This window comes from Chelon labrosus, assembly GCF_963514085.1.
Source record: "Chelon labrosus genome assembly, chromosome: 18".
NCBI lineage: Eukaryota > Metazoa > Chordata > Actinopteri > Mugiliformes > Mugilidae > Chelon > Chelon labrosus.
The window spans coordinates 412,535-438,192 of NC_140351.1; the positions used below are offsets into that span (position 1 = coordinate 412,535).

The 25,658-nt window shown below is 46.6% G+C and overlaps 3 protein-coding genes across 4 annotated transcripts; 1 reads left to right on the forward strand and 2 right to left on the reverse strand.

The window, feature by feature from the left end:
• Window positions 1-9,118: 9,118 nt before the first annotated feature.
• LOC311503361 (uncharacterized protein) lies at window positions 9,119-11,699 on the reverse strand. Its single transcript, XM_084566028.1, has 4 exons — window positions 11,327-11,699; window positions 10,695-10,794; window positions 10,277-10,411; window positions 9,119-9,300 (listed from the first exon to the last, which is right to left on the reverse strand). Exons 1-4 carry the CDS (start codon window positions 11,590-11,592, stop codon window positions 9,238-9,240), a joined length of 564 nt encoding a protein of 187 aa, XP_084422154.1. The 5' UTR covers window positions 11,593-11,699; the 3' UTR covers window positions 9,119-9,237.
• Window positions 11,700-12,646: 947 nt separating this feature from the next.
• chchd7 (coiled-coil-helix-coiled-coil-helix domain containing 7) lies at window positions 12,647-17,300 on the reverse strand. The gene is made up of 4 exons (XM_084566029.1): window positions 17,072-17,300; window positions 15,509-15,568; window positions 15,341-15,439; window positions 12,647-13,023 (listed from the first exon to the last, which is right to left on the reverse strand). Exons 2-4 carry the CDS (start codon window positions 15,560-15,562, stop codon window positions 12,919-12,921), a joined length of 258 nt encoding a protein of 85 aa, XP_084422155.1. The 5' UTR covers window positions 15,563-15,568; window positions 17,072-17,300; the 3' UTR covers window positions 12,647-12,918.
• A 266-nt stretch (window positions 17,301-17,566) lies between these two features.
• Window positions 17,567-23,819, forward strand: plag1 (pleiomorphic adenoma gene 1). Of its 2 annotated transcripts, none has more exons than XM_084566027.1 (3): window positions 17,567-17,605; window positions 20,026-20,382; window positions 20,550-23,819. In XM_084566027.1, exons 2-3 carry the CDS (start codon window positions 20,135-20,137, stop codon window positions 21,718-21,720), a joined length of 1,419 nt encoding a protein of 472 aa, XP_084422153.1. In that variant the 5' UTR covers window positions 17,567-17,605; window positions 20,026-20,134; the 3' UTR covers window positions 21,721-23,819. The 2 variants fall into 2 exon arrangements, with proteins under 2 accessions (XP_084422153.1, XP_084422152.1); XM_084566026.1 differs by lacking the exon at window positions 17,567-17,605 and adding an exon at window positions 17,682-17,810.
• Window positions 23,820-25,658: the final 1,839 nt, after the last annotated feature.

The window sequence follows — 25,658 nt, forward strand, 5'->3', positions numbered from 1 at the left end:
TGGTCTGTAGGGGCCTGTTCTACTGCAGAAAGCCACAGGGGGGCGCTAGCTATCGTTAGTTCACCTGTTCATTAGACCACTGCAGAATCTGGAAAATAAAAGTGAATGAAAACGGTGAAGTGATCCATAAACGATGAAGAGCAGTTTTTCCTCTTACCTCCAGGTCACTGATGGAGCCGGTGGCAGAGAGGACGAGGTGTGACCGTTTGTCTGCATCCAGAGGACTGAGGCTCAGAGCCAGAGGGCTGGCTGAAGGTTTCAGGGTCCTCGGCCTGTCGGGGGGGTCGGTCAGTCCCTCCACGCTGACTGAGTGACAGATGGGGGAGACGGAGCTGCTCCTTGTTGACTGGGGGTGGGGAGAAACCTGGCGATGACACGCCGGCCTGGGGGTGTTGGGTTTAGGGCTCATTGGTCTCTGGGGGGTCTCAGGTGAGTCCTTGCTGGCCCCTGGGTGGGGTCTTGTCCAGGACGGTGAATGCTGGTTTAAAGTGGAGGGGCTCAAAGGTGGGACAAGGCCTGAGAGGTCCTCTAAGAATGTGCACAGGGAGGTAGATAGACCACTATGTGAACATCTGTTTCTCTGCTCCTCAGATCTGCATCCATCGTGTTTGGTCTGACTTCTCTGAGGAGCCCTGCGGTGGGAGATGGGGTCGGTGTGGCAAAGGGTTCGGAGGGAGGACGGTGACCCCGGGTTGATGAGCCTGTCCAGGTGTGGATGGGAGTCTGCACAGTCCTGGCTCCCAGCTGTGCTGCTGCAGTCATGTGGCAGCGACTTGTTCGTCCTCCTCAGCCTCATCCAGGAGGGTCTGGTTTTACCAGGATCCACTTCAACGCTCAAACTCTCTCCATCATTCAAACGGGACTCGAAGAAGCTGGAGAGGGACTTGTGTGCTTGTGTGAAGCGCGTGAGGATGTTTAAGGTGTCGTTGCTCTTGCTCCTCTTGTAGCTCTTCCCGTGTGGTGAGTCCACCCTGAGGAGGACATGGTCTGGACCTGGTCCTCCGTTGTCCTCACCAGCCCCTCCCTGGTTGAAGAGCTGACTGACATGACGAGTGTAGGAGGAAGAGGAGGAGAAGCCGCTGTGTCCTTCTTCTCTCTCATAATAAAACACTCTCTGGACAGTTTGGTTGAGGCTGTCATCCTCTGAGATGTCTCTCTGGGGCCCTGGCTCTTCACCATCGGATGAAGTCTGGGGCTCCTCCTGGCTTTTGGCCCCCTTCGAGGCCTTACTCTTCCTAAAAGAAGGCATTTTAGCAAAGACAGAGAATTTAGAGCCCCTCTTTCCTGCCTGACTGGGCTTTTTGTTTGGTTTTTCGTTGCTACAGCTCAGATCAGGGTTCTCTGCAGCCTCCTCAGGATCTAACTCTGCAGCAGCACCAGGTTCCTGTGTGGTCTGGTGGTGTGGAAGCTCCAGGATTGGCTCTAAACTACTGTTAGCAGGGTTGATGTTAGGATACGAGCAGCTCACCGTCTTAACTTGTTGCTGTGTGTCCTCTCTTGTGTTGGGTAGGCTCTGAACCCCTGGCTGGTTTGAGTCCTGCCTGTCCTGATGAAGACCTTCATCTCTGTCTGAGTTATAACGTTGTGGAATTTCTACAACTCTGGTAGCACCATGACTCTTCTCTAGCTCGTCTGCATGAAACGCACTTATAAGACAATGGTGACCGAGCTCAGATAAACAGTCCTCCATGTCCCTCCTGGGTCTCTGCTCAACAGAGAGGTCTTCCCAGGGCTCGTCCTCGTCTTTCTGTGGGTGAATGTTTGCATATCTCAGAGGGGGAACCAGGGGACAAGCTTTTTTCACATTGCTTTTGCAGTAACAGCTAACACCGTCCCCTCTTTTCAGCGCGTCGCTAGAGGCCTTGGTGTTATTGTTGGTGTCCGACACCAGAGGAAGAGACGCGGCTTTAGGTTTGGTCCCGTTCAGTTCATCCAGCGTACAGAGGCCTGAAGCTGAGCCGACAGGAGCTGGTGTGTTTGTCAGAGAAGTGGTTTGTTGAGCTGCCTTAGAGGTGTCTCCTTTCTCACTGAGCTGAGAGGAACAGACGCCAGGGACACCGTCCTCAGAGAGCTCCTCTGAGACAGTCTGTGAATGTGGACGTTTGTCTTCACCCACAGCTTCCACAGTTTTATCCTGGTCATGATAAACATGGCAGCCCCCCCACTCCTCTGTCTTGTTGTGACGAAGCAGAGAGGAGGAGGAGGATCCTATCCTAGATGAAAAGTCTTCCACATAATGATGCCCTGGATCCAGCCTCTCAGAAAGGAGCTGCACATGAGTGGGGGTTTCTATCGCAGCCACCTCCTGCTCCAAGAGATTAGGGATTAAACCCTGAGTCTGGCCTGGAACAAGTCCTGATTGTGACCTTGCATTCTTAGCTTGATTTGGATCAGAGTGCCTCTCGGCTAGCTGTTTGCTGTCGGCCAAAATGAGGGGGGAGATATGTTTAGAGACGTCTGGAAGTACAGTAAGGTCAGTGGCACAGAGCTCCACTGGAGGAGAAGATGTGGAAGATGTGAAGGAAGGACAGAATTCATTCACTGTCCCAGATGGTTCAGTTCCCTCAGCTGTAGACTGGTCTTGGAAACAGGCCCCGGATATCTGTGCCTGATCCTGGTCCTGGTCCTGAACCTGGTCCTGGTCCTGGTCCTGGGGCTGTGCTCCAGTAGCGTGACCCTGAGGCTGGATCTCTGACCTCTTCTCTGTATCATGTGTGTCTCTGAACTCTGGACTCGCTGCAGGGACGTCTCTCATTAGCTTTATTCCACATTCACAGTGTGCTGGTGTAGAAACACTGTCTGGTGCATCTAGTCCATCTCTACAGCTGCTCTGTATTATGGGATGTGTTCTATTATCTGATAAATACCCCTTGTTCACACTGCGCCCATGTTTTCTGTTGCATCCATTTAAAATAAAACCCGTCTCTAATGTTTCTTCCACCTCTGTCTGAGTCGTCCACGTCTCCACAGTCGTGTCCTCTTTAGCAGCTAGTGTCATACATGCTTCAGTCTGGGTCCATCCACTGATTCTGTTTGGACTCCTCTCTCCCTGCTGCACATACAGCTTCACCTCTCCAGAGTCTGGTAGAGTATTTACCTGCTGGTGATGTAAACCGTATGACTGTGTGCTGTCCTTGGACCGCTCTCGGAGGACGTCATGTGTTGGTATGTCATTCCTTGGGCTGGGTCTGGTCACAGCTGAGCTCAGGTCTCTGGGAGTATTACAGTCCACGTGGTTTTCTGGACTTTTCCTCCAAACATTAGTCTCTGTCTGGACGTCTCTAGCTGACGTCGTCTCCCTCCGTCTGACTTTATGGAGTCCAGCGGAGAACCTGCCACCTGCAGCTCGCCGGCAGACATCGGCATCCTCGAGTCCCTGCAGAGAGTCATCTCTTTCACTGGATTCATAACACTCATCCGATGTGTCGCACCACTCCACTGGGTCGGCAGCAAACGCCTCCCGCTCTGTGGACAATCTGTCAGAGACACTGGGACAGTCTAGGAGGGCTCCATGGGACTGTGGAAACACAAAAGAAGATATATCAGAAACCAGGAGACGTCAGCACAGTCCACAGCAAATCATGAGCGGTGTAAGGCTGTCAGTAATCACAAGAGCAGCTTCTCTTTATTCTGGATAATACGTGAGAGTCTTAAATGTTTTAATTCTCTGATGGATGCTCTGGTTAAAACAATCTATGCAGAGAAGAGAAGGCGTCCACATGAATTAGGATGTTTCTAACAGAGCTCCATGTGACCCAGAGAAGAACTGTGGGCCCTGTTTACCGTTATATTATATTTATATGTCAGTAAACTTCCTCTGATTCATGATCTTCTTTTTCAGAGGGAGTCGTATGCTAACGATGCTACAGTATTAACAAGATAATCAGCTGGTGCAGCAGTAAAGATGAGCTAGATGCTCTCCCCCGTCATGACACAGACGATCTAATCAGCTACACACCATCATTAAAGTTTTCTCCTCTAAACGCTGCATTAGTCTGATAAACTCTGATAAATCAAGCATGTTGGGTGGAGGTAAATGTCATAATGTTGGCGGTAGACCGTCCAGCTGAGACTTCCAGGTCCACCGTGTCCTCCTCCATCTGGACGGAGACGTAGAATCTAACAAACAGTTTCTCTAGAAAATGAACTGATTGTTCTCCTTCGTAACCAGAGCCATACTTACTCTCCATGCATCAGCTGTGTCCAGCACCAGAGAACAAACGCCGGAAGCCAACCAGCTCACCAATGCTCCCATGACCCCCTCCCCCCCCCACTCATACTGTAAGCTCCAACAGATAACCACACTGCAGGGTCTCCTCCTCCCCTACATGCCTGCAGGTTGTTCCACCAGAACTGATGTGTCCTTTGACTAAAACCTTCCCGTTTCACTTCCTGTTACCAGCGTTGTCCTTCTGCAGACGCCACCACTTAATCCAGCCTGAAAACAGCCGGTACACGGTGATCAGTGTCTCAATAACAAGGAAAGACACTAAGAAGCCGGGCTATAAATACAGAGCCAGCTAACACTAAGAACTGCACCAGTCGCTTACTCAAGGACAAGTTACCATGCAAGCTAGCTTCACGATTAGCTTCACTGCACATTAGTCCTAGCATTTAATGAAGCTTCTTTATTATAACGTCACATACTGTGAACTATGAATTAAATATGAGCAGCAGCTCTTTCCAGTTATCTTTCCTGTTTTATTACTCGTTTACCTTGTGAGTCATGACGTGTCAGTGACCAACCTTAGCATCTAAACTTAGAGTCTAACCTTACTGTCTAACCTTTGCATTTAATCATAGCATCTAACCATAGTATCTAGCCTTAGCGTCCAACCTTAGCGTCCAACCTTATGTGTCTAACCTTAGCGTCCAACCTTAGCATCTAACCATAGTATCTAACCTTAGCGTCTAGCCTTAGCGTCCAACCTTAGCGCCCAATCTTTGCATCTAACCTTGGTATCGAACCGTAGCATTTAACCTTAGCGTCTAGCTTTAGCATCTAACCTTAGCATCCAACCTTAGTGTCCAACCTTAGCATCTAACCTTAGCGTCTAGCTTTAGCATCTAACCTTAGCATCTAACCTTAGTATCTAACTGTAGCATTAAACCTCAGTGTCTAATCATAGCATCTAACCTTAGTGTCTAACCGTAGCATTTAACCTTAGCGTCTAGCTTTAGAACTGTTCTGAAACACTCGTAGACCTCCACTATGTCTGTACTTCAGCCGTGTATCTCTGTGGGAAGGGATGCTAATGTTTACAGGTCAATAAAACAATATAAAACTATCATAATAAAGCCCAAACAATGCTGCTGCTACATGGACCCAGAAGTCTAAATGTCTCAGCAGTAACCTGGTATCATGTGCATCCCAACAGAGCCATGACTCACAGGCCAGCCGCTCTCTTCCCAGAAGGCCTGAAATAAAAGGCTGTGTTCTGGCCCGGCTGCTGTCACAATTACAGAGGGACAGAAAAGCTGTTGTGGTTCAAAAGCCAAGCACAACCCATTTAGACGTTGGCACATCCGCTGAAACGGACAGAAAAAGAACCGAAGCTGAACTCAGCGTGGGATGAACTATGTGCTGAAATAAATACAACTTAGTTTAACTTAATCAATTCTACTTTTAGTTTAACTTCAGAAACAAAAACTGAAGAAAGCAACAGTTGTTAGATTGTTATATTTAAATCAAATCTTTCTCTTATTCTGTCATCTAAAACTAAAAAGAGAGAATTAATGTTAGATTTAATGTTCTTTTTACTAAGGTGAGTTATATGCTATTGTCTCAGATCCAGGATGTTCAGAGAAGAGGAAAGAAGATGAACTGATGTCAACTGGAACGTGACATGGAGTTAGTTATATAGTGGTAGATGGAGCCAGGCCGTTCTGTTCATTTCTAGCTGCTGCTATGAAGCAAATGATTAGAAGAACACAAGCTCACAGCTTTGCCTACTGGTGTACCCCCCCCCCCCCCCCCCCCCAAGTCTCTGTGCCAGAGCAACATCTTAGCCTCCACTGAAGCTCGTCACCCAGAAACCGACCAACACTTTAATCACACTAATGCCTTGTTTTCACAAATCGCTTTGTTTGCTGTGGAAAATAAACGAGTGAAAATGACCAAAGATGCATCTACGTTGTTCAGTAGCAGTGAGCGAAGAGCACAACTGATCAACACACATGAAGGAACTAGATGAGAATTTACACAGTTTACACAGTTAATGCAGCGTTCAGTGGTCATCCAACGCTGCCATGAACTCCCTAACCCTCTCTGGAAGATGTTTCTCCTTGACGCTGTCTCCAGGAAACTTTTCTCTTCTTTTAAACGTTCAGTGTTTGTTGTTGTTGTTTGGGTTCAGCCTTTGACTGAGTGGACTCCATGGATTCTGTTTAGATGATCAACTACTACCACCTCACCACACATCCACATTACACTAGTTACTGACTAACACAGGACGACCTTCATGGTTAGACAGTTCTGACTCCAGCCAAGCAACACTAAAACAGAAGAAGAGGTTTAGATGCTACAGGGACGTGGTTTAAATAAATTACTACTACAGATCAGGTTTGGCTTCATAAATACCTTTGTTTTAACCTTTGACCTTTTTTGCCCCCCCCCCCCACTAACAACAGGACACCCTCAGAAGGCCCATGTCCATTCTCTGATGAGTCACCACAAGGGAGACCTGCATGATATTAGGAAGCTGGTCATAATGTTGCGGCTGATCAGTGTATGCCTAACTTTAAGCACTAAGAATTAAAATCCTTCAACATGTTGTAACCTCTAATACCTGTATTAGGATCCAAACTGACATGTGGTTGATCTTTGAGGCTGATGTTTATAACCTTCAGATTAAATATAATCCTCAGGTTTCCACAGCAACAGATTTAATGAGAGGAGAATGCAGACGGCCTTGATCTCTGGTTTTCTCTCCACTAGTGAGTAAAAGAGAGCTCCCTCCATATTTCCTGGGTAACCAACAGTTACAGGAGGAAGCCATCACGCATCCACTCCTTCATTTGTATAACAAGTGCTCCAGAGGCTGGGGCCAGCGCTGGGAACCTCAGAGCCCCCCCCCCCCCGTCCCATGCACTTAACACAGTGTTTTGTTTCCTCGTGTGCATAATTCATGAGCGTCCCAGCAGAGTCTCCATCTGGGTGTGTTTCTAAAGCATCTCAGTCCAAGCTGCTCAGCTATTTACACACTGACACATATAACTGTTTTTAATTTGTTATCAAGGATTTAAAGTAGTTATGAGCTTTCTATTGGTCAAAGTGACTCCAGCAGACGTCCTGTAGACTCACTGCCTCTCTCTGCTCTGCCTCCAGCTCTAACTAGAACTACAGACTATTATAATGTATTATTGTCTTACCTGAGAAGGAGCACACTGACATCTGAGTCTCTAAAGAGAGAAGAAGGAGACTTGAGTTAATATTAATTACATTTATAGAGAAGAGGAACAACATGCTGTGATAACTAATGCTCATGTTAACACGATGTTTACGTCACGTTCTCAGTTTATTACTAAAACACATTTAAAAGTAATGTTGACCAACGTGATGATCGGAGGAGTCAGAGCATTTAAAAATATATAAAACACAAAAAAACAGAGACAAGAGAGAGGAAGAGGTAGAAAATAAAACTAAATTAAAAAGTAGGAGATGAAAACACTTTTAAAGGAGCAGCTCTGAGAGAACTGGGACGTGAGAACAGGTCAACCCTAGAAGGTACTGGTCCAGGTCTCTCTGGTCCAGGTCTCTCTGGTCCAGGTCTCTCTGGTTCAGGTCTCTCTGGTCCATGGATCATTGTGTTCAGCTCTAAATAAACCTGGTTCTTCTCCAGATTCAGAGATAAATCCAGATGACCAGATACCTTGAGTCAGACATTCTAAACTTACATCTGAATATTGTTCCAGAGTCATGTCCATGCTCCGTTTAGACAGAAAAGATTTGAAATCACTGATGGAAACTACTACACCTTCTTCTTCTTGTGTGAATCTAATAAGCACTTGTTTCTATTTTACTTCTCGTTTCACAGATTAAAGAACCAAAGTTAAATTTGCTGGTTTAGATTTTTAAACTGAAACTCAAATAATTTCAATCTAATTTTAATTTGAGTATAAAGCAGACTGAGACACTAAACAGTAGACGGACTGGTTTGTTAAATCACTGGTGATGAATCAAACTGTATCATGTGACAGACCATCATTAACATGTGACTCCACATCAACAGGTGAAGAAGCTGGTCTCACCTGGTACCACCTGAGCAGGGTCCAGCACAGCAGGTAAGCGGCCACGTTTAACCCGGCGCTCCGGTACAGCAGGTAGGACCGATCCAGATCCAGGGTCCCCTCCGACCGCCCCCCTCCGCTCGGCTCCTCTCCTCTCGGCTCCTGTCCGCCTCCCGTGTCCGGGTCTCTGCTCCTGAAGTCCATTAGCGAGCTCTCAGAGAGGGGTCCGGACTGGCGCCATGTCCCAGACCGAACAGCACCTATCCCACACGGGACGTCCCCCCTGGAAGCTCCGTTAGACACATTTCACTTTTCAGAGAAGTCCCAGAACTCTCCCCTCACATTCAGACTCCATTCAGGCCCGATGGCATCCTGGTCACTGCGCCCCCTGCTGGTCCGGTCCATGAACACGATCACATGACATGAACACCTCCTCTTCATCATCATCATCCTCATCTCTCCTCAGGTGTTCAGGTCAGAGTGTCAGATCCTGTCAGGTGTTTTATTTCATGTCAAACTGAGTCAGACTGATACTAGAGGGGTCCTGGATTCACTGGACTGAACTAAACAATAAGACAGGTTCTACTGAGCACAATGAAAGAGTTCTGTTATTACAACATAAAGTTCTGTTGGTTCTGTTGGTCACTGGAGACCTGTGTCTTCTCTGTTTAATTCCTCCCACCGTCCAAAGACATGCTGGTTAGGTTCATTGGTGATTCTAAATTGGCCGTAGGTGTGAGTGTCTCTCTGTGTTAGCCCTGAGACAGACTGGAGACCTGTCCAGGGTGGACCCCCCTCTAGACCAGTGACAGCTGGGATAGGCTCCACCCCCCCATGACCCTTCACAGGACAAGAGGTTATAGAAGATGAATGAATGAATAATTAATAAAATAATCCCAGAGCATCAGACAGAACGATTTTATTCACGCTGAATAACACGGAACCAGATTCAAGTCAAACATCTTGAAGGATGACGAGCATGAAGAGTTCCTATTGGTTCATGATCCTTCACTGACAGACACTCGAGTTTGTTTCCACTTTGTGCAAATCCTCCACAGTAACGTTCACCACCTGAAACGACACAGAGCAGCTGCTGATCATTTCTACTAGTGGATGAATGAATGAGTTAAACTCCTCTTCCTCAGATCAGCCCTGTTGAGTAGGTGGTCTTTAATGTGACCCAGGACTCATTGTGTGTTTACACTACCAAAGGAAGGAGGTCACATGTGTCCCAGACCACCTCCACATGTGGACTGACACCAGATCAGTGTTCACACCTGGACCTGTTTAACCTGGGCTCTAGAGACCAGATCAGTGTTCACACCTGGACCTGTTTGACCTGGACTCTAGAGACCAGATCAGTGTTCACACCTGGACCTGTTTAACCTGGACTCTAGAGACCAGATCAGTGTTCACACCTGGACCTGTTTAACCTGGACACTAGAGACCAGATCAGTGTTCACACCTGGACCTGTTTAACCTGGACACTAGAGACCAGATCAGTGTTCACACCTGGACCTGTTTAACCTGGACACTAGAGACCAGATCAGTGTTCACACCTGGACCTGTTTAACCTGGACTCTAGAGACCAGATCAGTGTTCACACCTGGACCTGTTTAACCTGGACACTAGAGACCAGATCAGTGTTCACACCTGGACCTGTTTAACCTGGACTCTAGAGACCAGATCAGTGTTCACACCTGGACCTGTTTAACCTGGACTCTAGAGACCAGATCAGTGTTCACACCTGGACCTGTTTAACCTGGACACTAGAGACCAGATCAGTGTTCACACCTGGACCTGTTTAACCTGGACTCTAGAGACCAGATCAGTGTTCACACCTGGACCTGTTTAACCTGGACTCTAGAGACCAGATCAGTGGTCACATCCTTGAATGAATGAATGAATGTATGAATACATGTATTGACGTTCAGAGTCTCTTGTTCATGTCACATATTGTTTGTATAGGATCACATTAGACTCAGTGCTGGTTCTCTTCAGCCTGTATCTGATAATCCAGCTGTTTAGAGCCAGATGTTCCACTGACCTGACCGTGGCAGGGGTCTGGGTAGTCACAGATACCCTGAGGGAAGACGGAGCGTATCAACGTTTTCACCTCGTCAGGGTAAACGTAGGTGGGCTGATGCACATCTCCCTCCTTCACACCAATCCTGTGAAACACCTGGAGAAGAGAAAGAGGACTCACCTGAGAACCGTCCTGACGGGACTCCGTCACCTTGTTAGATTATATACTGTAATCTATAAAGATAGAAATATACACGCACAATATTCACAGGAATAATAAACTAATTAAATATTAAAATGAAATGGAATCAGTGTCAGGAATCAAAGGAGGAGATGAATAGTTTTATTAATGTGTTGGTGGAGCTAGAATGCTGGTTAGGTTAACTGGTGATTCTAATGAATGAATGAATGAATGAATGAATGAGTGGTTGCAGCAGTACCAGCTTCCTGTGCAGGAGGCGGTAGACCTTCTTGCGACAGGCGTGGTCGGTCCTGAGGCCTCTGGCGGCGTGGAGCAGTGATGCTAACCACACAGGAAGTCTGGACACACACAGAGAGAGAAAACTAATTATAGTTTTTCTACTGTTGTGAACTGAAATTCAATGAAATTAATTTTCCCAGACTTTAAAGAGCTTGAGTTTACAGTATTCATGTCTGTGTCTATTATTTGATTCAGTCGTCCACTATGAGATTAAAACGTGATTAACTGAGATTAATTAATTACAAAGCCTCTAATTAATTAGATAAACCCCTAATTATAATATAATAATTATAATATAATAAATAATCTGCCTAACTCGTCCTGAGCTCAGGTTTTATTACGTTTCACTGACAGAGAAACGATGTGAACCATGGTGTTGTTTAATCCAGGTCTGTTCAGTCAGTTAATATGGGTCATAGGTCAGAGGTGTCCCTGAATGAAATGTGGGACATCCTGTCAGAGCTGACCTCTGTGACCTTTCATCATCATCATCATCATCATCATCATCATCATCGTCATCCTCCTCTCAGAATGTACAGCTTCTCTTTAGAGCAGAGGAAGATCTGAGAGTTGAAGGAAACCTGATCTCACCCTAGTGAACAGCAGAGGTCAATGTACACGTCCATGACGGACGGACGGACGGCGGGACGGACGGACGGCGGGACGGACCTGTCCTCCAAACCACAGCCTGACTGAACGGAACAGAGTCTAGAACGTCTCACAAAGTAAAACAGACCAAACATTAAGAGAAACTGGAAATGAAAACTAACCTGTAACTCTAAACTGATTCTTATCTGTTGAGTGATTATTATCTCTGAGTGAAGTCTATCTGGTCTAACGGTGTCCAGAGAGGACATGATCTGGTTCAAACTAATGATCAAGTTTCTTCTTCTACAGATGAAACACTGGTTTAATGTATCTACAGGCTGAGAGCCAATCAGAATGTGTTAAAGGCTCATTACTAATGAACACGTCACTAATTCAGGTGATCATTAATAGCAGAGTTATGTCTGTTAGACGTAATACCTGTATTAATATCTGTAGTTACACTAACAGCCTGTGTCCAGTAGTTTATATATTAATACTCATTAATGTCTGACAGACAGGAAGCAGCTCTGATCAGCTGGAGGAACAGAAAGATAAAACCTAAAGACAAAGAGTTCAGGGTCTGAAGTTTAAATGAGTCTTACCACTGATGAAGCAGATGGACTAGTTCATGTCAGCAACACATCAACTTCTACATGTGGCTGGTTTTCTTCTGCTGGAGGAAGACGGCGTTAACGCTGCCACAGCGCCACCTGGTGACGGCTGAGAGGAGAAGCACCTGTAGCTTTAACCTGGAAGGAGGTGATCTGGAGACTCTGCTCCATCACAGACCTGTCGACCAATCAGGTCGTACACGTCCTGTGAGCTCTGAGACCGAGGAGTTAGTTTATAATAAAATGTCTCTGGACGGTTGGAGGACGATCTAGTTGATGCTGAGGGATGAGTCTGAGGACATGAGGCTGACATACGTCTACCAGGACACAGTTATACCAGCAGCTATAGATAGAACAGGCTGCTGTCTACAGGTCTGAACTGTTAAAACTAGTTCTTTAGTCTAAAACCAAAGTTAATATCTGACTTCATTTTGTTTCTACTGACGTGATTTAAAGAGTTTAAAGTGAAACCAGTCACAAACACATAACAGCTGTATTCTCCAACAAACCAGACTTTAAACAGATTCTTTTTATTTTTTACTTTGAGTAAAGAATCATTCATCCACAAATAACCAGTAGAAGAAGAAACGAGGCTCCTTGTTTTAGGACACGCCTGCTGAGACAGGTGACCTCCTCATCAGTGACGTACCTGGGAGCGTCCACCACCAAACGCTGGCGGCTCCATCACAACAAATCAGACATGAAGCTCCAACACTGGTTTCAATTTTATTGGCTCAGTAGATGAATCACTGCTTCAACCAACAAGCATCCGTCCACGCTGATGCCTCCACCTTGACGCCTCCACCCTGACGCCTCCACACGGGGCTCATGTCTCAGTCTGGAACATCTCAGAGAGCAGCTTCACTCCTCTCCTGTAGAGTCAGTCCACGTCACCCCTCACAGAGCCGAGGTCCCGTCCAGACCAGCAGACCAGGTGTGACCAGGTGACCCTTCCCCTCTCTGCATCAGGATCACTGCAGCTCTCTAGTACGGTTTCCCTCCCAGAGCAGAGAGCATCTCCAGCCTCTCTGCAGCCGTGGGCATGTCAGGCGTCACTCCGTCTCTCCTCCTCTGCAGCATGACGCCGTGCTGGAAGGAGACGAGAGAAAACTGTGACCAGTGTCTGTCAGCGTTTAATACAGGTACACCTCCCTCTCCTCTGACACAGGTACACCTCCCTCTCCTCTAACAGGTACACCTCCCTCTCCTCTAACACAGGTACACCTCTCTCTCCTCTAACAGGTACACCTCCTTCTCCTCTAACAGGTACACCTCCCTCTCCTCCAACAGGTACACCTCCTTCTCCTCTGACACAGGTACACCTCCCTCTCCTCTAACAGGTACACCTCCTTCTCCTCTGACACAGGTACACCTCCCTCTCCTCTAACACAGGTACACCTCCCTCTCCTCTAACAGGTACACCTCCTTCTCCTCTAACACAGGTACACCTCCCTCTCCTCTAACAGGTACACCTCCTTCTCCTCTAACAGGTACACCTCCCTCTCCTCCAACAGGTACACCTCCTTCTCCTCTGACACAGGTACACCTCCCTCTCCTCCAACAGGTACACCTCCTTCTCCTCTGACACAGGTACACCTCCCTCTCCTCCAACAGGTACACCTCCTTCTCCTCTGACACAGGTACACCTCCCTCTCCTCTAACACAGGTACACCTCCTTCTCCTCTGACACAGCTACACCTCCCTCTCCTCTAACACAGGTACACCTCCCTCTCCTCTAACAGGTACACCTCCCTCTCCTCTAACAGGTACACCTCCCTCTCCTCCAACAGGTACACCTCCTTCTCCTCTGACACAGGTACACCTCCCTCTCCTCCAACAGGTACACCTCCTTCTCCTCTGACACAGGTACACCTCCCTCTCCTCCAACAGGTACACCTCCTTCTCCTCTGACACAGGTACACCTCCCTCTCCTCTAACACAGGTACACCTCCTTCTCCTCTGACACAGCTACACCTCCCTCTCCTCTAACACAGGTACACCTCCCTCTCCTCTAACAGGTACACCTCCCTCTCCTCTAACAGGTACACCTCCCTCTCCTCTAACACAGGTACACCTCCCTCTCCTCTAACAGGTACACCTCCCTCTCCTCTAACACAGGTACACCTCTCTCTCCTCTAACAGGTACACCTCCTTCTCCTCTAACAGGTACACCTCCCTCTCCTCCAACAGGTACACCTCCTTCTCCTCTGACACAGGTACACCTCCCTCTCCTCTAACAGGTACACCTCCTTCTCCTCTGACACAGGTACACCTCCCTCTCCTCTAACACAGGTACACCTCCCTCTCCTCTAACAGGTACACCTCCTTCTCCTCTAACACAGGTACACCTCCCTCTCCTCTAACAGGTACACCTCCTTCTCCTCTAACAGGTACACCTCCCTCTCCTCCAACAGGTACACCTCCTTCTCCTCTGACACAGGTACACCTCCCTCTCCTCCAACAGGTACACCTCCTTCTCCTCTGACACAGGTACACCTCCCTCTCCTCTAACACAGGTACACCTCCTTCTCCTCTGACACAGCTACACCTCCCTCTCCTCTAACACAGGTACACCTCCCTCTCCTCTAACACAGGTACACCTCCCTCTCCTCTAACACAGGTACACCTCCCTCTCCTCTAACAGGTACACCTCCCTCTCCTCTAACAGGTACACCTCCCTCTCCTCTAACACAGGTACACCTCTCTCTCCTCTAACAGGTACACCTCCTTCTCCTCTAACAGGTACACCTCCCTCTCCTCTAACAGGTACACCTCCTTCTCCTCTAACAGGTACACCTCCCTCTCCTCTAACAGGTACACCTCCCTCTCCTCTAATGACTCCAGGAACCTTTACAGCCTGCTACAAAAACACACTTTAGTCTCAGAATTCATTTCACCGTCCATGGCTCTACAAGTTTTTTATATAATGATCCATGGAGGACACAGCCAGGTATCCCAGAATGCATTTTGTTCTTCTGTTTACAGAATGACAGAGTGGAGTATGTGGAGCAAGTCACACAGACTTCATTCATCTTCAGATCCAGTCCCTGGGATCGTAGCCGTCTCCTCATCCATGAACTGGTCAAGCTCACGTCAGACTTCAGGTGTTTAAGGTCAATTTAAGCCTCAACCACCTGTCCCACCTGTCCCATCAGTCCCACCTGCTCCATCAGTCCCACCTGCCCCACCTGTCCCACCCCACCTGTCCCATCCAGGTTAACATCTAACATGTTTAACAGACTCATGCTGCAGAGATCCCTCAGGTCCCTCAGGTCTGTTCTCATTGTGTTATACTGATGCTCCTACAGGACCACTTCATAGAGTGGTTGTCATGGCAACGGTCAATCATCATGAGCATCATTGAGTCATTATCTCCTGAAGCATGGCCCCTGGTTAAAGCACTCACCCAGTATTTCCTACAGCTCTTGTATCTCTGGAAATGAGCTGAACACATGCTCTTATCATAGTTGTTGACGTCTAAACACTTCTGGGACGCGTCGCTCTCCTGAAACACAGAGAAGACGTTACGACCACAGAGACGTCTGACGGGACGCGGCGTGTGGACGGACGTTACCTCGATGCACGGGTTACTGTCCTGGTTCCTGAGCTTTCTCGCCTTGCTGGCCATCTGGACCTGTGAGCAGACGAACAACATCAGCAAGTTCATCAACGCGTTGATCATGACGATGTTGTTTAAGGGATTAATCTGACTCTGAATACTCTGATCTGTGTGGTGATAAAGGCCACTTTTACACATGTGACCCAACGCTCCTAAAAATGCCCCATGTCCGTTTATAATGAGACAAAACTCACTATTTAATAATATTAGAGCTACGGTATCTACATCTAGTGGAATCAACAGAGACACAGAGAGTTGGAGGATAAAGGAGAAATGAATGTGATCGTTAGGATGGACCGTACGAGGCCATAGGAGGCCACAGGAGGCCCGGGGGCCATTGTTTTCCCACCACTTAGAGAGAGGAAGTAGATCCAGACGTCTCATCCAAACAATCATCAGGTTTCTTTTTGCTTAATGAACAACTCAATAATACGTCTTTAGAGAAACGTAAACTCCTCCCATGTGTCACTGTCTCTATTTAGAGCTGAATGAATCCATGAATCTTCTTCTTCTCCGTTAGTCCCAGACAGACGTGTAGAATACATTGACTTTATTTTATTATGTCTTACGTCGTAGAAAACACAACCACTGAAATGGAACATGTGTCAATAAAGAAATAATTAGAAAATAAACTCAATAAAAACAACACGTCACATAAAACTCAACAACCAATGAGGGACAGCTTCAGGGAGCGGTTGTCAATGGCAACTGTCAATCATCATGACATCACATCCTGTTTCTATACAGCGTCTAATAACTTGAACATTATATCAAACGTCTAATGTATAACTGTATTACTGAGCCTTGCACTTTAGTGACACAGCTGTGAAACTGTAAATGTGTGTAAATAAGGATTCAATGAGTTTTACTGTCATTTCAACACATGTTGGTAGATGAGGGGGAACAAAATAACTCTGGTCCCGGTGGAAGCCAATAGCTGAGACTGTAAGAAGAATAAAAAACAGAATGAAGATGAGCTAACTAAGAATGAAATAGAAAGATAAATAAGTAAGTAATAAAATGTAGAAAATCTAGATGGTAAAAGAGTATAAACACTATAAAAGAGCTACATCCTTTTAAGTTTACAGTTTATATTTTATTCTATTTTATTTTATTTTTTTACTTATATTTTTATCTGTCTTATCTAATCTACTTTAGCCCCGCCCCCTGTCATTGAGGGGGGCGGGGCTTATATAACCTGTACTGCAGCCATCCACCAGGGGGAGCCCCACGTGCTCCACTCATTCATGTATTTATTTATGATTCACGTTAAACAGATTTTATTAGTTTCTGATTTGATCTCTAACATGAAGATGTTGACGTGTGAACCAATCAGGAAACAAAGCAGCTTCAACCTTTAACAGAGTCTGGAGGGAGGAGTCACAGCTGACTGAGGGAAACACGTGTAAACTATCAACTGCTACAAATAAAAGGTCACAGCTTAGATGGAGACTTCAGAGTCAGAGGTCATGGTGACCTTCAACCGTTGTTGAGATGAACACATGAGGTGACTCTTACCTTCAGCCTCACTCAGCAGGACCAGTCCGCCCGTCCGTCCGTCCGTCCGTGGACTCTGGTGTAGGTCCCAGGACAGAAGATAGTCCACTTCCTAAAAGCACGTCCCGCAGCTCCACACACACACACAGAGACTGACAGAGGGAGACTCTGGTCTCAGGGTCTCTGGGACATGAGCTGGTCTTCCTGCAGCTGCTCCAGTCCCGACCTGGTCTCAACCTTCCCGTCATGCACTACACAAGCCTCCTGTCGGTGCTGCAACAGCGCACCAGGAAAATCAGCCACACCGTCACCGGTGATTGACAGCAGCAGTAGCCAATAGGAAGGCCCCGGCACCAGCCGAGCAGACTGACAGCCCGCTGAGCCAATAGGATGCCAGGACCGAGGCTCGAGACTTCCTCTCTGAAGAAAACCTGCAAAAACACCCGAGGAGCTCTGACACAGAAACTCTGCGTCTGAACGGAGCCGTTAACTGCGGGACCCGAGTCTGGCGCTGAGCGCGAGGAGGCTGCGCAGCGCACGAGCCCGGAGGCGCAGGTAGGAGGAACTTGGAGGGGGCGTGGCCAGCGCATAGTGCGGTTGCATCGCAGCGCATACACAATGGCTGCTCGAAAGAGGAGAAAGCAAACAATTTTCAGGCCCGCCGCGTCTAGCAAAAAATATGAGAAAAAAATTATTAAAAATTCAGAAAATAGTTGAAAGTCAAGAAAAACTCAAGGAAAAGGATGTTAAAGCGTCCGGGGTAAGTTTGATGTGAATTAAAGAAGCGGTTAGTCAGTTGTTAAATTAAAATATCGGGGTTATTTAAATTATGGGAGAGGGGGTGAGCTGGGGAAAAAGTTTGGCTTAATCAGAACTCAGCTCCAGAGCCCGGAGGACAGACAGGGGGAGGACGGAGGACCAGACTAGAGAATTAAAAAAAGAAATCAATCCTGTCATTTATGAAACGAGCGTCGCGATGCGTGTCCGCGGACGTTAAAGCTCTCAGGAGCCGTGGAGTGGAGAAAGTTGAGAGAAGTTGAACATAGCCTCCTGTCTGAGCTCAGGATTAAACAAATAAATAAAAGAATCAAAGGACGGAATGAGATGAGTTCGCAGCTCAGCCTCCTGCCTCCACGAACCATGTCCCTCTGATGACACGGACCTTCCTCTGGTCCACACTGACGCCTCATGCAGCCATGTAGCGGCTCTGTCTCTGCTGCAGCCTGGGTCCTAGCACTGCGTCTGTCACACGCTGCAAGGCCACCACGGAGAACCACAGGGAACCACAGAGAACCACAGGGAACCACAGAGAACCACAGGGAACCACGGAGAACCACAGAGAACCACCAGGGAACCAGTCTACCAGGCTCAAAGAGGGACAGACTAATGCAGCAGAGCGTAAAGAGCTGCTGGTCTGGATGGGACTGATGTAGCAGGTTGAACTGTTTAGTAGACCTGCTCCATGAGGCTGTCCTGTCACCGAGACCAGGTCCAGATCCAGGTCCAGGTCCAGGTCCAGGTCCAGAGTAGCTGTCTGAGGTTAGAAGTTGTCTCTTAGAGGACGTCTCTGTTGACACCTGAGTCCTGAGCTGCTGAGGAGACTCTTAAATCATTCAGATAAATGTCTTTGGTCCTGATGAGACAAACTGAGGCTTTGACAGTCATCTGCTCCTTCATCTGCTCCTCAGCTTTAGTTTGAGTTTCATTGTTTGAACCTGTTTGTGTTCCTAGATGTTTGCATGATGCTGCTGATTGTCTCTAGTTTAAAGCTTTAGTTTAATATCTGAGCTCTGAGAATAGAATACATTTAAAAAAAGACTTTAACTTGAGTATTAAAATATTTAGAAGCTTCTGTTGAAATTAAACTTACAGTTAAAACTTTAATTTGTTCAGTTGATGGACGCGAGTAAAGACGTTAAATATATATTATAAAATATAATTAGTTAATAAATGGTTTAATGTGTCATCATGAGAATTAAAGGTTTAGTTAAAGAAAACGTGAAATATTTAAGTTCCTGTACAGATCAGTTTTAATTATTAAAGGTAATTTATATATATTATATATTAGTTGTTGCTCCACAGACAGATGGGATTGTTTTAACCAGATTCTAATAATGATTTAATGACACCATCTGTCCGTCTGTCTGAGAACCTTAACTTTATACGTCAGCATGGTTTGAGTCCAGTTTAATGGATGCTGTTAAATAATTCTACATAAATACTTTAAATACCTGAAGATCATAATTAACTTGAATCCATGAATCTGCAGAGTCACATGATGTTGAGTCTTTAACTCTGTGTTTAGGTTAAATAAGACGATGATCAGAGTGTTGACAGATTAAAACCCATCTGAAGAGAGAGAGACATGTCTGCTCCACAAGGAGACGACTTCATTCAGAGGTGGTGGTTTCTGTCGCTCCGTCGTGAACGCTTCAATAAAACAACATTAAAATGTGTTAAAGTACTTCTAAGGCGTAGCAGACTCTTCTACGTACCTTCTCATATTCACATTAAGAGGTCAGAGGTTATTGAGAGGCTGCAGGAGAGAGGCGCTGGTGTCAACATTTAGAGTTTAGTTCAGTAGTTTCCTTTTGTTCCAGCAGAGATTTAGTCTTGAGGCGCGATGGAGACCACACAGCCAACGCTGTAAACATCTGAGTGGTTCTATATATTATATATTATATTATTCAGAGATGTTTTAGACTCGTAGTAATGAAGGTATAATAGTGACATCAGCAGTATGTGATGTATTTACCTTCAGCTCTGTGACCTTTGGTTACCTCTGTTAGTGTCCTCCTCTGCTGCATCAACACGTTCATGTCAGATGAGAATCATCCAGTGGATCAGGTCTTGAGTCAGTGTTTCATTTAGTTTGGTTTGTTCCACCAGAACGTCGGTGAGAAACCTGAAACTGAACCATGTCTCTCTGTCTCTCTGTCTCTGTCTCTGTCTCTCTGTCTCTGTCTCTCTCTCAGGCCTCTGTGTCCGGCCGGTCTTGAGCACATAAAACTGGATAGAATAACTGCATCAGTACTTGTCGGGCACGGTGCCTCTGTCAATGTAGCCGGCCTGCCCTAGGGAGCCATGGCCACGGGAACTCAGGGCCACCGTGACCACGTCCTGGACAAAGCTAAACTTGCACCACCCACAGGGAGGCGCAGGAAAACAGAAGGGAAGCCCAAGAAGAATTTCTCTTGCCAGGAGTGTCAGAAAGCCTTCAACAGTCTGGAGAAGTTGAAGGTGCACTCGTACTCTCACACAGGAGAAAGACCGTACCGCTGCTCCCACCCTGACTGCACCAAGGCTTTTGTCTCCAAATACAAGCTGCTACGGTACAGACAAGCAGCAGTGCATAGCATTTTCTCTTTACTCTTTAGTGTAGTGCTGTGTGGTAGTCACAATGATGTGTTGATGAATATTGTGTTTGTGTATAACGCATGCCTACTTTCAATATGATTGCAACAATTCTGAGTGTTGATAGAATGTGTCTGTGTTTAAGGCATATGGCAACTCACTCGCCAGAAAAAAACCACAAGTGTTCATACTGTGAGAAAATGTTCCACCGCAAGGATCACTTAAAGAATCACCTACACACTCACGACCCACACAAGGAGGCCTTCACCTGTCAGGAGTGTGGCAAGAGCTACAACACCAAGCTGGGCTTCAAACGCCACCTCGCCCTCCACGCCGCCAACAGTGGAGACCTCACCTGCCAAGTGTGCCTGCAGCCGTTCCCCAGCACTGGAGTTCTCCTGGAACACCTCAAGACGCACGCTGGCAAGTCCTCCGGCGGGACCAAAGAGAAGAAGCATCGCTGCGAGCACTGCGAGCGCCGCTTCTACACCCGCAAAGATGTGCGACGCCACATGGTGGTGCACACCGGACGCAAGGACTTCCTGTGTCAGTACTGTGCCCAGCGCTTCGGGAGGAAGGACCACCTGACGCGCCACATGAAGAAGAGCCACGCGCGGGAGCTGCTAAGGGTAAAAACTGAGCCGGCTGATCTGCTGGAGCCCGCCGTCTGTGACCTGGCGTCTGGGAGCATCAAGGACGAGCTCCCGGGGACGGTGACGCCACGGCCCCACCAGCTCAACACGACCCCGGGCCTCGTCCTCGACACGGAGCCCTTCCCCCCCGCCACACATCCCCTCGCCTTAAAGTACCCACTGGGCTCCAACTATACCTCATACACTGTCTCCTCACAGGAGCGGGAGCAGAACCTAAAGGGAGAACTGGAGACCTACTTGATGGAGCTGCAGAGCAGCATGCCCTCCTCATTCTCTGCAGCCCAGGACGCCCAGCTCTCCTCCTCCAAAATTGAGCTGGTGCCTCAAGGGGGTGCGCTGGAGGAAGTGATTGAGGAGGTGTCCCTGTCCAAAATGCCCACATCAGGTGACTCTCTGGCCTCATCTTCCTCTCTAATGGACTTTTCACAGCTGTTCAACTTTCTGCCACTGAACGGGCCTCTGTACAATCAGGTAGGGGGCAGCGGGGGGCAAGGTGTCACCTTTCCACCCAACGAAGATCCGACGCCTCTCGTCCCGCCGTCCTCGCAGGCCCCCGCGGGCTCAGAGGCGTCGGAGAGTCCACTTCAAGGGCTGCACCCCTCCTTCATATCCAACCTGAGCACCCCCACCACTCTGCCCCGCTTCCACCAAGCTTTCCAGTGACCCAGTATGTACTGCGCCTGGCACACCTGCACACACTGACACCCATGCTGAGCTAGGACGTCCCGCCAGCTGTTTACATCCACCATGTTTAGAGAAATTAAATCACACACGCCGTACACGGCCCCTCCCCTCCAGCGACTACTGTTACAGCGTCTTGTTAGAACATATTCACCAGCTTTATCCTCTAACGTCAGGAAAACTATCGACTGAGTCCAGTTGAACATGTTTCAGTCCAGAGCCAGAGTTTAAACGTGTCTTCAGTCACTTCTTCTCTACTTTAACCCAACGATGTAGAATCAAACCTGGACCTTAGGGTCAGAGGTCAGAGTAGGTCATGTTTCATCTACTTATGTGTAGTTTTATCTATTTAATGAACCAAACACAACTAAAGTTCATTATTAAATCATTATTTGTTGAAGCTCCTGGCAGCTGGTTATGATCCATATTATAACGACTATTATAGTTTTACATTTAGTCTTGGTAGCTGCTAGGTCTAGTTCCCCCCCCCCCCCGACCCCAAACTGCTGCTAGCTCTGATTGTCCTCTAAACCAGCTCCAACCCTCCTCCTCCCTCTACACATATATATGTGTGTAATATTATTTTTTAGTCGTTCTATTCCACATCCCAGAAAACACACGTTAGCCCTACACTCCCTTGCCAGTTTGTTAGGTACACCCTTCAGTTGTCCAGTCGTTGCTCAGCGTTTAAACTAAATTGTTTTTGAGCTGGAAACTCTAAAGTTCATCTAAATTCTAAAGCAGGACACCTGTTTTCCCATGTCACTTTACTGGTATATATATTTATTATATATATTATATTTAACCAGTGCTCCATCGATAAATATTCATATTAACGATGCTTTAAAGCGTTTAGAGATTAGATGGTGATAATACGTAGTCTACAGAGAAAGTATAGAGCGTTATGGTACATGCAGGTCATCAGTCTCTGTCCTTCTTCAAACTGAAGGAATATTCATTCAGATATAGTTTAAAGTTTTGGAGAAAGTTCCAGCTGTTTTATGAGCTGGTGAAATGTTGACACGAGGCCACGTAGCTGAAGTTTAAGGTAGAAGAGTCTGCTCCTCGACTCTGAGATAAAACTGAAACAGGAGCTGGAAGATTTAACTGAGACGTTAAAACGAGTCATTAAATTAACAGTAAAACCATTAAACTGGACGGTTCTGGTCTGAGAGGAACCAGGAGCTAATGTTAGCGGAGCGCTGCAGCTAGCATGGACCAGTGCTTGAGTTTTAATTGGCTCAGATCTGTTCAACCCCCAGCAGGATGAAATCAGTTCATCAATGAGCAGGTTGAGCGTCCAGCTGCCACAGGACGACTAAACTAACGAAACTAACTCAGCATCATTTATCTTAGTCCCCTGACAGACGACCCAGCCTCATCCAGACCCTGGTCTTCATAGAAGGTCATTTATTTGTACCTCTACTTTAATTCTACTGAGTAGATGAGACATGCAGCCTCCTTGTGTCTCTGTCCTGAGCTGAGAGGTGATCACATTAAACCCATGGAGGCTCATGAGGAGGTCTTTTTAAATGATTGTTGGTTCTGGTTTAAAGTGTTGCTGTCTATGCTGAGCACAGGACGGGTTCCCCAGAGGACGGGGGCGTCTACTCTACATGATATATATCTAGATCATATATATATATATATACTCTATAAATCAGACAGTTACTACTGATGCCTCCACATGTGCCGTTCATTCAGCGTCATCACAATCCAAACTGTCTCCAGTAGTGACAGTAAACATCTAGAAGAACATCAGAACGTGTTTGTAGATGAAAGCTCAGAGAGCTGAGGACATGTTTGAGGTCTGGTAGCGTCTCCAGTCTCTGTGTCTGGTCATGATCGTTATTCTCTGATCAAATCATTCCTGATTGAAATGAGACTGAAAACTACTGGATAACGTTGGGGTCAAACATCTAATCATGTGACCTGTACTCCCACCGTACCCGTCCCTCCACCTCAGCCACACAAAGGTGGTGTTAGCTGTTAGCATAGCATCAGTTTGGACATTTGTCCCTAATAATCTATCAGGAGACAGTAGAGCTCACCCCCCCCCCCCCCCCCCCCCCCCCCCAGACCTAACCCTCCTAGCATTAGCGTTAGCAGTGTCCTCATCCACCCTGCTAACACGTTAGCGATGCTAGCGCTGAGCTCCACCTCCCTGCAGGTGGAGCCTCGTGGGACTTTATTTTTCTGGGTTGTGTGAAACGAGTTGAATGTGATGAACGTGTCAAAGCATTTATAAAATGTTTGTATCTTGTGAAGGTTTGTGGTTTTATGGGAGATGTTAGCAAGCCGCCATTTTGTTTTTTAGTTGTTTTTTGCAATCATAGCACTTTTTGATGCCTTCATTTCTTCCAGTACCTATAGTTTAAACCCTTATTACAAATATATAGATGATATAATTAGTGCTTTTAGAGAATAATAACATGTAAATACAGTATATAAAATGTTTTATTTTTACAGGTACAGTTTTGACAGTGTTGTTGTTTCTTATCAAAGTGTAACTTTTGCTTAACTTGCACAAATGTTCTGTGTATTTCATTGAGGGGTTTTTATCGGCTCACCTCTGAACACAGCTTTTCGTAGGCCCAGTCCCTCACATGGTCTCTGACTGATCCTTTGCTGGTTGATCTATGTTCATCTACGTCCTCCTCCGTCAGCGCCTCGTTACCACATCATGTTGTTTCATGTCTTATTGGCTGCAGGTTGAATGTGATGCAGACGTCACGTTGAATCTGAAGGGAGGAGATTAGAAGCTGAAAAATAACAAAACAGAATAAGCTCGACACGTTGGACAGAGTAGAGGAGACCCAGGCTGCTGAGAGGTCAGGACTCAAAACTGTCCTGTTAGAAAAGATCTGATGAAGATAGAAAGCCTGGAGTCACCATGGTGACCAGGAGACAGACGACCAGCCAGAGGCTCCGATGTTCAGCAGCTCCAGTGTGAGCTCCAGTGGTACCAGTGAACTTTAATGAATGTGTATGTAAGAAACACTGCAATACTGCGATATATTTTGGTATTGGATCAAGCTGCTAACATACTTCTAAAGCTCCTTAAGGTGCTACAGACCTCTTTTCTAGTTCTTAATGTATCATTTATATCCAGTTAAGTTGAACAGTTGGCATGTGTGTGTGCCTGGTAGAACTATATAGCTACATATATGTGTTTTTATTGTACTGTGACTTTTGTAGTCTTTTTACAGACCTGCCTGCAATCACATGCCCCCCCACCCCACCCCATCCCATCCCATCCCATCCACCCCCTTACCCCCCACATGAACACACACAGTGGTGTAGTGTGTCCGTGGCGCCCTGAGTGGTGTTGGGATGCTCTGATGAAGACGTGGGTGCGACGCCGTGCTCAGAGACGGACTGCATTCCAGCCATGTGTGTCTGTGATCCTGTGACAGTGATGGACTCGTTGCAAACTCTCAAAGTTTTACTTCAAATCTATTTTACAAACTACTGTTCTATTTTTATAATTCTAGTAAAACACATAAACATATATATAAATGAACGTATTATATATGTATATGTTTATAGGTTGTGTAAGATGAATATTAATGCTGCAGCTTTTCCTTTTTGTTTTTTTTTAACATCAACATCACCCAAAGAAGCAGATTATTTATTTCCTGCCAGAATAACCTGATTTGATTCACATACCTTGCTGCTATGAGACAGAAGAGCTGCAGTCAACAACTCCATGGTTTTTACTCGATGTAATGAAAGTTCAATAAACATAAGAAGGATCCAGCGTCTGTCCAGCTCCAGTCCTTCCTCCTCCACGCTGCCAGAGACATTTAGTCTGTCCAGCTGCTAGAAGTAGAGATGATAGTCACAGATAGTACAACATCATTAGCTTTAGCTTTATATAATTTAATATAATAAATCATGTATCTGAGCTTCTAGACAAC

Bases quoted from the DNA above. Each gene is read 5' to 3' on its own strand.
- plag1 (XM_084566027.1), top strand. From the start codon at position 20,135: ATGGCCACGGGAACTCAGGGCCACCGTGACCACGTCCTGGACAAAGCT. The intron at 20,383-20,549 runs GTACAGACAAGC...TCTGTGTTTAAG, and splicing joins TCCAAATACAAGCTGCTACG to GCATATGGCAACTCACTCGC.
- LOC311503361 (XM_084566028.1), bottom strand. From the start codon at position 11,592: ATGTCCTCTCTGGACACCGTTAGACCAGATAGACTTCACTCAGAGATA. The intron at 10,795-11,326 runs GTGAGATCAGGT...GTGTGTGTCCAG, and splicing joins GACCTCTGCTGTTCACTAGG to ACTTCCTGTGTGGTTAGCAT. The intron at 9,301-10,276 runs GTCAGTGGAACA...GTGTCGTTTCAG, and splicing joins CAGACCCCTGCCACGGTCAG to GTGGTGAACGTTACTGTGGA.
- chchd7 (XM_084566029.1), bottom strand. From the start codon at position 15,562: ATGGCCAGCAAGGCGAGAAAGCTCAGGAACCAGGACAGTAACCCGTGC. The intron at 15,440-15,508 runs GTAACGTCCGTC...TCTGTGTTTCAG, and splicing joins ACAGTAACCCGTGCATCGAG to GAGAGCGACGCGTCCCAGAA. The intron at 13,024-15,340 runs GTGAGTGCTTTA...GTCTCCTTCCAG, and splicing joins AGAGCTGTAGGAAATACTGG to CACGGCGTCATGCTGCAGAG.